The 13,046-nt window shown below is 54.0% G+C and overlaps 2 protein-coding genes across 8 annotated transcripts in view; one reads left to right on the forward strand and one right to left on the reverse strand.

The window, feature by feature from the left end:
- LOC133353393 (uncharacterized) overlaps nucleotides 1-2,919 on the forward strand; it is a 47,006-nt gene extending 44,087 nt beyond the window's left edge. For all 3 annotated transcript variants that reach the window (XR_009756376.1, XM_061569624.1, XM_061569637.1), the window contains one exon: nucleotides 2,889-2,919. The gene's annotated coding sequence lies outside the window, so the exon portion shown is untranslated. The remainder of the gene's footprint in view (nucleotides 1-2,888) is intronic.
- LOC133353392 (eyes absent homolog 1-like) overlaps nucleotides 1-13,046 on the reverse strand; it is a 120,492-nt gene that overhangs the window by 31,668 nt on the left and 75,778 nt on the right. For 4 of the 5 annotated variants that reach the window (XM_061569610.1, XM_061569607.1, XM_061569612.1 and 1 more), the window contains exons 5-10: nucleotides 8,500-8,636; nucleotides 5,811-5,960; nucleotides 5,030-5,124; nucleotides 4,048-4,219; nucleotides 2,966-3,120; nucleotides 1,304-1,387 (exon numbers count right to left, since the gene is read on the reverse strand). In XM_061569610.1, coding sequence (XP_061425594.1) covers nucleotides 1,304-1,387; nucleotides 2,966-3,120; nucleotides 4,048-4,219; nucleotides 5,030-5,124; nucleotides 5,811-5,960; nucleotides 8,500-8,636 — 793 coding nt within the window. The remainder of the gene's footprint in view (nucleotides 1-1,303; nucleotides 1,388-2,965; nucleotides 3,121-4,047; nucleotides 4,220-5,029; nucleotides 5,125-5,810; nucleotides 5,961-8,499; nucleotides 8,637-13,046) is intronic. The other variant, XM_061569609.1, reaches the window with a different exon arrangement.

Here is a 13,046-nt window from a genome sequence, read left to right on the forward strand (position 1 = left end):
CTGCTTGCGTTGTGGCCGAAACGGGCTGAGAATTATTTTATGATGTTTAATTTTTATTATTTTATTATATCCATTCTACGTGACTTTACCGAAAGAACCAAGAAGATGAATCCCTGCAGTCACGAAAGCTTTAAATCGAAATTTATTTTCGAATATTTTCGTCTTGTCAAAATGGCACCCGATTTTTTTGATCCCTTCCTCAATCCACTGCTGGATGATGGCCTCCACACCTCGCTGTTAGACATGGATGTTGTACAATGACCATAGTTCACCACGCTGGTCAGTGCGCTAGCTACTTGGGCAGGAGAAACCAGGACCGGTTTTGATATCAATCGCCACCAATGTTGGCCATGGCTAGGAAGTGAACACAATTTGCCAGCGCTCACAGCGCAATGTTCACTAACTGCTGCACCACTGCTCTACCCAGACCTTGAATAACAACAATACCTTGTATGTTAGACATTTTGAGGTCTATCGCTCCACGCTAGATGCGTCTTGATGGGCCCTCACTCTGCTCTTCTGTTTAACAAACGGATGACTCAGGGAAGAGAGAACACGCGAGAGAGATGCCAAACAAGCGGCGTGGACAGAGAGAGGACAACGCGCTACGTAGAGACGTAGAGACGTTGAGAGAGAGAGAAGGTGGAGAGGTACACAAGAGACGGACAGTTCTCTTGCTGGCTAAATGCGGACCATGTGTGACTTCCTCCAATGGCAGTCGTTGCCGATGCCCAGCCAGCCTTTGAAACCGACACCGGGCAATTTACACAAATTTGGTAGGAAATGGGTGGCAATATTGGGTTCTGGTATGCGTACATTCCCAAACTGGGAACAGCTTAAATAAATAACAAAATAAAATAAAAATTGTATCAGACCCGTAACCTCTGGGGTCTTCCTACCTCCTTCAAAAGTCATGTTCGTGAGTCAGCCGCGCTGGCCGTTGAGGAGGTGCGCATGCTGTTTTGTGAAGTGTGTGTTTTCCAGAGGGGATAGCAGCTCATGTGCTGTTAGTTACTTTGTTAACGTGACATAATTGTTAATGGGGCGAGTGCATTGCCAGCGAGCAAACGTAATGCAAGTGCGGTAACACAATTCAACATTTTCACGGTCCCAGGCCAGCTTCGGCAAGTTTACACTTAAATACAAAACAAATCACGCACGCGCGCACACTCCCGTCGCACGGGTCTGTGCTGTGCGATGGGGGTGTGCGCTTGTGTGCAAGTTTGGATGAGAGCGAGTGTGCCGTGTGGATGGGAGTGAGGGTGCAGCGTGGATGGGAGTGTCCGTCGGTGAAGGCTCGTACCTTCCCGTGCCGAGCTGCAAAGGAACCTGTGAGCAGCGAGTGAAAGACGATGATTGTCTCATCCAGGTCCCAGATGAACACCCGCTGTGAACGGCATTGCAGAGTCACCATCTCGCGCGACGTTCCACTCGTTACGTAACAAAATGAAACACTTCACGCAAACAGTGGAACCGGGCTACGAACAGGGGGTAAACGTACTCTTTGGTTTCTTTCGGTAAAGTCACGTAGGTAGAAAAATTATTCTAGATTTGAAGCTTTTGTGACTGCAAGGATTCATACTCTTAGGTTATTTCGGTAAAGTCACGTGGGTAAAAAATTAAATAAAAATTAATAAAAGTAAAATAAAAAATCATGACGTTTCGGAGGCAACGCAAGCTTCCGTCTTCAGGTGGAACCGTCACAGCACGATACAGTAATCGTGATTTTTTATTTATTTTTATTTTACTTTTATTCATTTTAATTTTATTTTTCTACCTACGTGACTTTACCGAAAGAACCAAAGAGTATGGATTCCTGCAGTCACGAAAGCTTCAAATAAAGCGGGTAAACGGTTCGCACACCGGATCCATAACCGCAGCGGGCGCCGTTTCGATCTCCCGACGCGGCAGTTAAAGCAATGGGGCACAGCTTCTGAAATCCTCCGGCCATGTCCCCACCGCCTCAGTCCAACCCGGCGGCACAGATGGATTCAAACCACAGTTAGTCGATCGGAAGGGCTGTGTGCGGTGGGGTTAAAGTGTGGGTACTTCCACCTCTTCCAAGTCGTCTGGCCGGGGGGTGTAAGGGTAGGACAAACGCCCTCTTGAGGGGTCCCCCTCTCTAGAGCCCCTCAAATGCTCAGCAAGCAATTCGCAGGGCGGCACCTATAGCTTTGAATTATTACACGCGCATATTCCAATCACAAATGCTGTGGGCGCATCACTGCATCGCGCGCTTTCAGATGCGTTTCTGTGGCCGTCTGGAATGCTCTTCCTTACGATATTATAAAAAGGCACTGGAGCCATGCAATTTTAAATCATCTAGATGGAAAACCCATTTCTTTGACACTGCTTTTTGTGTTAAGTTTGTTGTCCTTACCCCCGCACCTCCGATTAGCACGGTTGGCTACGTACGTACGGTGCGAAATAATTCCAACACACATGCACACATTGAAACCTCATTTCTTCAAAACCGCTTTTTTGCGTTCAGTTTGTTGTGCGTCCCCCCACACCCCCGATCAGCACGGTTGGCTACGTACGTGCGGTGCGAAATAATTCCAACACACATGCACACATGGAAACCTCATTTCTTCAAAACTGCTTTTTTGCGTTCAGTTTGTTGTGCGTCCCCCCACACCTCCGATTAGCACGGTTGGCTACGTACGTACGGTGCAAATAATTCCAACACACATGCACACATTGAAAACTCATTTCTTCAGAACTGCTTTTTGCGTTCAGTTTGTTGTGCGTCCCTCCACACCTCCGATCAGCATGGTTGGCTACGTACGTGCGGTGCGAAAGAACTTCAACATACGTACGTGCATCACGACAAACGATTGCGCCCAAGTGAGACGAGTTTTTTGTCCTATTAACAAAAAAAATTACAGAGAAGCCGTTTAACATGGGCCCGGTCCTAAGGCGGTGGAGGCGGGAGGGTGGGGAGGAGGAGGTGGTCGCTGCCCACCTCCAGGTTGCTGTCCGGCATGGGGCTGGGGTTCTGCTTGCGCCCGCGAACTCGCGAGCGGCCGCTCCCTCCCCGACGCATGCGCTCGTCCTCGTTGCTGCCGCCCCTCGGAGACACCACCACCAGCTGCTGCGGCGGCGGCGTGCCCAGCTCTGCTAGGCGCGCGCCACGGACAATCGCCGATCAGGCTGGACGGTTCCGAGTCCGTGTCTGGTGAGTATTTTATTTTATTCTTATTAGCCTCGGGCCGGCGGGCACACAGGCTGGTCCTCACCTCCCGTGGCGGGGCACACAGGCCGGCACATAAGGTAACAACAACAAGAAGCGCCGTTCACCACTAAGCGGCAGCGACGTCACCACGGCGCCTGTGCCGTGGCGCTGGGTGCACTTGGAGGCCGCGTGAAGAGTCAAAGGCTCGCTGGCAGGAGGTCACGGAACAGACCCAAGTGCCACGGGTTGACTACTGAGCTGGCTGGCAGATGCACCAAATGTTGCTCCCCAACATAGGATAACATAGAGGCCGACACAAACAGATGAGCACACAGGCTGGTCTCACCTCCCATGATGGGCGCACAAGCTGCTGTATAACTGGAGGCACACAGGTGGGCATGCAGGTGGACACACATTCTGGCACACAGCCTGGCACACATTCAGGCACACAGCCTGGCACACAGCCTGGCACACAGCCTGACACACAGCCTGGCACACACGCTGCCATGCAACTGGGGCACACAGGCGGGCACCCAGATGGACACCCAGTCGGACACACAGTCGGACACACAGCCTGGCACACAGTCTGGCACACAGCCTGGCACACAGTCTGGCACACAGTCTGGCACACAGTCTGGCACACAGCCTAGCACACAGCCCGGCACACACGCTGCCACGCAACTGGGGCAAGCAGGCGGGCACCCAGATGGACACCCAGTCGGACACACAGCTGGACACAGTCTGGCACACAGTCGGACACACAGCCTGGCACACATTCCGGCACACACGCTGCCACTCAACTGGGGCAAGCAGGCGGGCACCCAGATGGACACGCAGTCGGACACACAGCTGGACACGCAGGCTGCCCTCACCCCCCATGGCGGGCACGGCACCCGTGTGCTCCTGCGCGTGGTAGGGGGTGCCCCCGGAGGCCGAGGATGACGACGAGGTCCCTGCGCTCGCGTAGGCCGGGTTGTAGCCAACGCTGGGGTAGTAGCTCTGGTACTGGGTCTGCGGGGCAAAGCCTGCGTAGCCCGACACCTCCTGAGGGCGACGCACGGAACTCCGCGTTGGCGGTCGGGACGCGCGGTTCGCCCGCACGCACCGTGGTGGCGCAGTCATTGCTATTGCGTTCCTGAAGAACACTGGGTTACGATGAGTGATATATAATGCAGGGTGAAGCGCAGTCCGCGATGACACGTGAGATGCGTACGCAGCCTGAACAAAGGCGGAGGAGGCGCGTGGGTAGCTTCTAGAAGCATCCAGCAGCATCCCAGTGCCTTGTTGCGTGACGCTGCTACGCCGAGGCGGCCGTACCACCGCTTGTTCCTACTCGCGCGACGTAGTTCCGTTCGCTCGATCGCGTCAGATCCAACTCGCATCGGCGTGATAAAAAAATGCGTTCCCTAATAGATTCATGGCGTTATATCCAATTCGAGTTATGAACAAAGAAAAAGACTGTGTCCCACTGGAAACGATCATCGCCTCCCGACGTTTGGGATCGGAAATCGATTCCTAAAACAATTCCCAGCTTCCCGATGAACCTTCGAGTCACCGAATTAGCAACCGGCACAAGGCACTTGACTTGCTCCTCCTCAGCGGGAAGCGTCCCATGTCCAAACAGTTTGCGGGGCAGTCGCATTGCCCGTTCGTTCATCTACGGAGGTCACGTGCGAGACGTCTGGCCAGCGTGCAAGAGTGGGCAAAGTAAAATGCAGAGGAGCTCTCTAGAGCTCCTGTCTCTCGTGGGGGGGGGGGGGTGGAGGGGGGTGTGGAGGGGGGGGAGTGGATGAGAGGGGGTTGGATGGGGGGGGGTGTGGATGAGGGGGGGGTATGAGGGGGGGGGTGCGTCACCTGCTGCGGCGCTGCACCGTATCCGGCTGCGCCGCTGGAGCAGCCCAGACCCCCGGTGTAGAGGCTGGATGAGTGCAGGGGGGAGTAGCTGCCTCCTGGGTCGTGACGTGGGGTGTGGGTGGTGTGTGGGGTGTGTTGTTGGGGCTGGTGTGGGTGGGTGGGTGTGTGTGTGGTGTGTGGGTGGTGGTTGGTGTGTGGGTGTGTGGTGTTGGTGTGGGTGGTGTGGGTGGGTGGGTGGGTGTGGTGTGGTGGTGTGGTGGTGTGGTGGGTGTGGGGGTGGTGGTAGGTGTGGTTGTGGGTGGGTGGGTGGGGTGTGGGTCGGGGGCTGGTGGTGGGTGGTGTGGGTGGGTGGGTGGGGTGGGTGGTGTGGGTCGTGGCGGTGGTGTGGGTGGTGTGGGTGGTGTGGGTGGGGTGGGTGGTGTGGGTGGTGTGTGGGTGGTGTGGGTGGTGTGGGTGGTGTGGGTGGTGTCGGTGGGCGAGAAGAGGAGACACGTGAATAGAACTACAAATGTGAAAAAACTAAAATAGCAAGGGAGTTCTGATGCAGGACGATCGCTCAAAATGTCACCTTATCATCAACCCTATTCACTGCGTTGTCATACGCAGCACTCTGTATTTTAAAATAAGAGTTGGGGGTGCATCCTATAATCTGTAGGGTGACACCTCGCACACGTACCTTGCACGCTGTAGGGGTACAGCCCACACACGTACCTTGCACGCTGTAGGGGTACAGCCCACGCACGTACCTTGCACGCTGTAGGGGTACAGCCCACACACGTACCTTGCACGCTGTAGGGGTACAGCGACTGTGCAGGCTGCGGGGCAGGGTACCCCCCGCAGTATCCGCCGCTTCCGAGGTATCCGCTGTGCGTGGGCGTCTCCGATGGTCCCAGGTCTCCCTCCGCCTTGATGCCTGAGCGCAGCACGCCTCCTGCGTGCATAGGTGCGTGCGTGAGTGTGTGTGCGTGAGTGCGTGGACGTGTGCGTGCGTGGACGTGTGCCTGCATCCGTGTGCATGTGTGAGTGCGCGTGCGTGAGTGCGTGCGTGGACGTGTGCGTGCGTGCATCCGTGCGCATGTGTGAGTGCGCGTGCGTGAGTGCGTGCATGGACGTGTGCGTGCGTGCATCCGTGCGCATGTGTGAGAGCGCGTGCGTGAGTGCGTACGTGGACGTGTGCGTGCGTGCATCCGTGCGCATGTGTGAGAGCGCGTGCGTGAGTGCGTACGTGGACGTGTGCGTGCATCCGTGCGCATGTGTGAGTGCGCGTGCGTGAGTGCGTGCATGGACGTGTGCGTGCGTGCATCCGTGCGCATGTGTGAGTGCGCGTGCGTGAGTGCGTGCATGGACGTGTGCGTGCGTGCATCCGTGCGCATGTGTGAGAGCGCGTGCGTGAGTGCGTACGTGGACGTGTGCGTGCGTGCATCCGTGCGCATGTGTGAGAGCGCGTGAGTGCATGGATGCGTGCATGCATGTGCGTGTGTGCATCCGTGCCCGGATGTATGAATGTGTGTACGAGTGCACAGGGAATGGCAGTGCAGTGGCTAGCGACCCAGGTTCGATTTCCTGCTCACGGCTTCCAACGCCAGTGACGATTATATGAACTGGTCCTGGGCCTCTCCTAAGTCGACTCAGCCTTGTATAAGTACTTGGTGCGGAGTGTGAACAATGTCACTGGGGAAGTCAAAGGCAGTCGGGCGTGGTGCTGGCCACCTACCACCTCGTGTTGCTGTGCCAACCTTCATAGGTGCTACTTGCTAACAGCACTTGCCTCCAGAACTGTGTGAAGGCTTCACGGGAGATCTTTGTCTTTGTCATGGGCAGCGGTGGTGCAAGGATTAGAGTGCTGTACTTAGAACTCACGGACTCGAGTTCTATTCGGCGCTCACGGACAACACGAGTGACAATTATCTGAACTGGTCCTGGGCCTCCCCTAGGCGGACCTCTGCCTAAAATGAGTACATGGCGCTCGCTAACAGCACTTGCCCATACAGTCTGTTGAGTCTATATGGGGGATCTTTGTCTTTGATTGTGCTGTTGGTGATAGTGGCGGTGGTGATGCTGCTGTGGTGCTGCTGGTGTTGATTCTGCTGGCGTGATTGTTGTTGGTGGTGCTGATGGTGGTAGTGCTGTTGGCGTGATTGTTGTTTGTAGTGCTGATGGTGGTGGTGCTGCTGGTGTGATTGTTGTTAGTGGTGCTGCTGGTGGTGCTGTTGGTGGTGCTGTTGGTGTGATTGTTGTTGGTGGTGCTGCTGGTGGTGGTGCTGTTGGTGGTGCTGCTGGTGTGATTGTTGTTGGTGGTGCTGCTGGTGGTGGTGCTGCTCTACCAGTGGTGGTGCTGTTGGTGTGATTATTCTTGTTGGTGGTGCTGCTGGTGGTACTGCTGGCGGTGGTACTGCTCTGGCAGTGGTGGTGCTGCTGGTGGTGGTGATGGTGGTGGCGCTGCTGCTGGTGATGGTGCTGGTGGTGGTGGTACTGCTCTGGCAGTGGTGGTGCTGCTGGTGGTGGTGATGGTGGTGGCGCTGCTGCTGGTGATGGTGCTGGTGGTGGTGGTGCTGCTCTGGCAGTGGTGGTGCTGCTGTTGGTGGTGATGGTGGTGGCGCTGCTGCTGGTGATGTGCTGGTGGTGGTGTGTGCTGCTCTGGCAGTGGTGGTGCTGCTGTTGGTGGTGCTGGTGGTGGTGCTGCTGTTGGTGGTGCTGGTGGTGGTGCTACTGGTGTGGTGGTGGTGCTGCTGCTGGTACTGCTGGTGCTGCTGGTGGTAGTGGTGGTGCTGGTGCTGCTGGTGTTGCTGGTGATGCTGGTGGTGGTGTAAGGTGGTGCTGCTCTGGCAGTGGTGGTGCTGCTCTGGCAGTGGTGTGGTGGTGGGGTGCTGCTGGTGGGCTGATGGTGGTGGCTGCTCTGGCAGTGGTGGTGGTGGTGGTGGTGGTGCTGCTGGGTGGTGGTGCTGGTGGTGCTGCTCTGGCAGTGGTGGTGCTGCTCTGGCAGTGGTGGTGCTGCTGCTGGTGGTGCTGCTGGTGGTGGTGGTGCTGCTGGTAGTGGTGGTGCTGCTCTGGCAGTGGTGGTGCTGCTCTGGCAGTGGTGGTGGTGGCGGTGCTGCTCTGGCAGTGGTGGTGCTGTTGGTGGTACTGCTCTGGCAGTGGTGGTGCTGCTGCTCTGGCAGTGGTGGTGCTGCTCTGGCAGTGGTGGTGCTGCTGGTGGTGCTGCTCTGGCAGTGGTGGTGCTGCTCTGGCAGTGGTGGTGGTGGTGGTGCTGCTCTGGCAGTGGTGGTGCTGTTGGTGGTGCTGCTCTGGCAGTGGTGGTACTGCTCTGGCAGTGGTGGTGCTGCTCTGGCAGTGGTGGTGCTGCTGGTGGTGGTGCTGCTGGTGGTGGTGCTGCTGGTGGTGGTACTGCTGGTGCTGCTGCTGCTGGTGCTGCTCTGCCAGTTTCGGTGCTGCTGCTGGTGGCGGCCGTGTGGGTGCGCGCGATGGAGCACCGTAGGTGTGCAGTTCGTAGGAGGGGTGCTGCAGGTAGGAGGGGTAGGCGCAGGGAGCCGCCGAGGACGCGTGGTGGCCCTGGCTCGGGTAGGTGGCCATCGCGTGGCCGGTGGGGTCGGCGGGGGCCGCCGATAAGCTGCGTGGGGAACGTCGCAAAGGGCACACGGGGACGCGGGCCAAGGTCTCGGCGTTCAAGCCTCGCGCGCCACCACGGCGGTAAAAACCGTGTCGCGTGCGGAGCGGACGGGCGACGGAATGATAAAATCTTCTTGGTTCTTTCGGTAAAGTCACGAAAGAACGTGACTTTACCGAAAGAACCAAGAAGATGAATCTCTGAAGTCACGAAAGCTTTAAATCGGAATTATAAAAGGCGCGGGTTGCCCTGAAATCGCTTGCCCCTGCTGCTGCTGCTGCTGCTGGAGGGATCGGGCTCCACGAGAGAAAGGTGCTGTGGGCACATTCGCTTTTCTTTTCCCCCCCACAATTAATTAGCCAGGTTGTCTCCGAAGAGGGAGGAATACCCCGCGCCCTATCCCCCATCCCCCCATCGCACGCCATGTGTCTGTCGACGAGCAGCGCTGGTCGTGATGCCCATTCGAGCTGCCAGGGTGGGCAGAGGCCGGAAAATGTAATCAACTTTGACCATTTCGATTTAAGCTTTCGTGACTGCAGGGATTCATCTTCTTGGTTCTTTCGGTAAAGTCACGTAGAAGGGAAATAATAAAATAATAAATAAAACATAATAAATGATTCTCACGACGTTTCGGCCACATCGCAAGCAGCCGTCCTCAGGTGGAGAACAGGTCTGTCGAGAAGACAGAGTCTGAAGGACTCAGTCTGAATGACTCTGTCTTCTCGACAGACCTGTTCTCCACCTGAGGACGGCTGCTTGCGTTGTGGCCGAAACGTCGTGAGATTTATTTTATTATGTTTTATTTTTATTATTTTATTATTTCCATTCTACGTGACTTTACCGAAAGAACCAAGAAGATGAACTTTCACCATTGTTTCAAATGCTGTGCTGGGAGATCAAATTCTAAGTTGCGACATCTGGATTGAAAGTCCAGTGGGCCAACTACGTATGTACTGTATAGTAGTACGGATATTTATTTTTCCGGAAAAATATACAAGCCTCTTCGTTCAGGAAGGTCCTGCATCGGGACGTTTGTCCGATGCCACGAATCGATTATAAGCGGCCGTGAAAACTTACGAGCAAGGAGGTACTTATTTTAGGCCGAGTCAACCTAGAGAAGTCCGAGACCAGCTTTAGACACAAATTGCCGGCAATGTGGATCGTACGCAGGAATCTAGACTAAATTTATAAACTAGACTATTTTTGTTTGGGTCTTTCGGTGAAGTTACGTAGATAGGTTCAAAGAAAATAAGAAAAAACTACGACGTTTCGATCGCAACACAAGCGGACGTCTTCAGGAAAACCTATCTACATGACTTTACCGAAAGACCCAAAGAATATGAATTCCTGCAGTCACGAAAGCTTTAAGTCAAGATTTAAACTATTGTTATTTTACCAGGTAAGGCCCACTGAGATATTTAGCTCTTTTTCAGAAGCGACCTGGCCACAAATTATAACTCAACGAAGTGGCTTATCACGTGGAAATTTATAGCAGCCAAATACTGGAAATGCACTTTTCTCAATGTGGAGGGAAAAAAACGGAGGACCCGGAGAAAAATCCCACGCGACCAACGGTGAAGAGAGATACGCAAACTTCAAATATACAGGCGTCAGGGTCAGGATCGAACCCACGACCTCCTGCGTAACCAGGCGAGGTAGTTAACATCTCCTCGCCACCGTGGCACCCTGGCACAGCGTGCGAGCCAACCGCTACAACCGACGCGGCGTGTCACATGCACACACAAAGATAAAGATCCCCCGTATAGCCTTAACAGACTGTAGGGGCAAGTGCTGTTAGCGAGCACCTATGAAGGCCGGAACGGTACACGAGGGGGTGGGTGGCCAGCACCACGCCCGACCGCCTTTCTCTCCCCAGTGGCGATGTTTACACACCACATCAGGTACGCATTTGAGGCTGAGTCGACCTAGGGAAGGCCCAGGACCGGTTCAGATAATCGTCACTGGGTGTTGGCCGTGAGCGGGAATCGAACCCGGGTCGCTAGGTTCATAGCGCAGTGCGCTAACCACTACACTACCGCACACACTCACACATGCTCACACACTCACACACACACGCACACATGCACACACGCTCACGCACACACGCACGCACTAGCACTCACGCACGCACACGCACGCACACGCACACACTCACACACGCTCACGCACACACTCACACGCGCACACTCACACACGCACACGCGCACACACGCACTAGCACTAGCACTCACGCGAGTGGTGCGACCCCCCCCCCCCCAGTGGCAGGGGGAAACCAAACCCGGGTTTTGCAGCCAGCAGGTATTCGGTGGGAAAATTGTTGCGAGATTGATTGATTGCGGGGTAGAAGGATTGGGACAGGGATGAACCGTAATCTTTAAACCATGCAGGCAGGGGCCAGGAGGAGGCATTCCATAGGGCGCGGAAAACACGCAACCACCCCTCCCACCACCACCACACACCTCTGCACTGATGGAGGCTTCCTGCACTGAGCCCCGCTTTGATCTGAGCGAGTCCACGAGTGGGGTGTTACGCAAGCCACCCACGAAAGAGGTGCTTAAGAGGTCAAAGCCAGAGCCCGCTACCGGATGGCGAAAGGTGCAAAGGACACGACAGAATTCAGCAGGCCATGTCGCTCAATCCAGCTTGCATTTTTTTGTTTTAGCGGTTCGCGGTGTTGGCGGCGTCGTTCTGTTTCAATAAAGTGGCGTGGTGCACGGTGGACATGAAAATCAAAAAAACTCAAAGTGGCCAAAAATGTGGCAATTGATTGATTGAAAGCGGGAGGCAAAGAGTTTGGGGTAGAGCACATCTCAGCTGACTAGCCATCCAGTCATGACTACTGATCCTCACCAACTAGCCACCCAGTCACGAGTACTTGACCTGCCAGTGACTCTAACCACCTAGCCACCCAGCTTCAATACTAGCCCTTCCATTGACTAACTACTTAGCCACCCAGCCTCTAGTACCGAGCCCATCAATTGACGACAACACTAACCTCTTCTTGGTTCTTTCCTACGCATTCCACAAGTAGTGAATAATCCCATATCTGCATTTCCTATAAATATGCTAAATTCCTCTTGATATGTAAATTCCTTTGTCAAGGCGCCCCTTCCCCCCTCCAACCCAGCTTAAATATACGCTGCTAAGCATGGTGGTGCCCATTCAGACGCTGTCTTTCCGACAGACCTGTTCTTCACCTGAGGACGGCTGCTTGCGTTGTGGCCGAAACGTCGTGAGAATTGTATTTTATTATGTTCTATTTTTATTATTTTATTATTTCCCTTCTACGTGACTTACCGAAAGAACCAAGAAGATGAATCCCTGCAGTCACGAAAGCTTTAAATTTAAAAATAAAACTAACCTGTCCCTCTGGCATTTCACCAGGCTCGTGACGGTGTCTGCATAGGGGTCAGTGTACCGCGCTACATCCCTGCTTGACCCCGAGTGCAAATCCTGTCCACGGATATCACGGGTTAATCCTGAGTCTACTGTGTCGACTTCGACCCCTAACTTTCTTTTATCCGGGGCAATGTGAACACAGGTGTGTACGGATTAGCCAAATGACGCACACTCATGTGGCGCACGCTGACCCAAAATAGCTTCTCGTGAACACGAGACCCCACTGTCAAATCAGGCCAAATGGGATAGCCTCGTCTCTTGATTAATTAGCATCGATGTTATTGTGACATACAATGTTTGCGAATATAAAAATGGAAAACCTGGTTAATGGATCTGTTGGATTAGCAAGTGAGTGGAACACACTCTATTGAAAACAGATGATACATTTTTACAGCTTATGATGAAATCCCAAACCATTTTTTGAGCGTAACAAATTAGACAATTTTACATGGGTGAAAACGAGCTCGCGTATCTTGTTCAAAAACATGCACAAGGGGAAGCCGATGATGACTTTCATTTACTCGGGTCCAGTGGCATGATGTCACTGGGGAGATACACGAGCAGATGAACCCACGATAGAATACATCTCAGACTAAAAAAACTGGAGTCTCTTTGAGCATAAAGGACTTCGCTGGTCATCCATGCAGCGGCTTCTGGCTGGCCATCGAACAAAGACGGTCACCGGCTTTCAGATGCGCTTTTGGCGGCCGTCTGGAACGCTCTTCCCACACGATTTTAGGAAGTCAATGGAGCTATGCACCTGTTAATCTAGATTGAAAACCCATTTCTTTAGAACTGCTTTATGTGTTAAGTTTATTGTCCTTCCCCCACACCTCCTGATTAGCACGGGTGGCTACGTACGGCGCGAAAGAAGTTCAACATACGTAACACACAAGATACAGTAAAACCTTGGATTGCGAGTAACTTGGTCTGCGAGTGTTTTGCAAGACGAGCAAACATTTTAAATAAATATCAATTTGATAAACGAGCGAGGTCTTGCAATGCGAGCAGTAC

This window comes from Lethenteron reissneri, chromosome 43 (assembly GCF_015708825.2).
Source record: "Lethenteron reissneri isolate LAM-NWPU_2019-01 chromosome 43, ASM1570882v1, whole genome shotgun sequence".
Classification (NCBI taxonomy): domain Eukaryota; kingdom Metazoa; phylum Chordata; class Hyperoartia; order Petromyzontiformes; family Petromyzontidae; genus Lethenteron; species Lethenteron reissneri.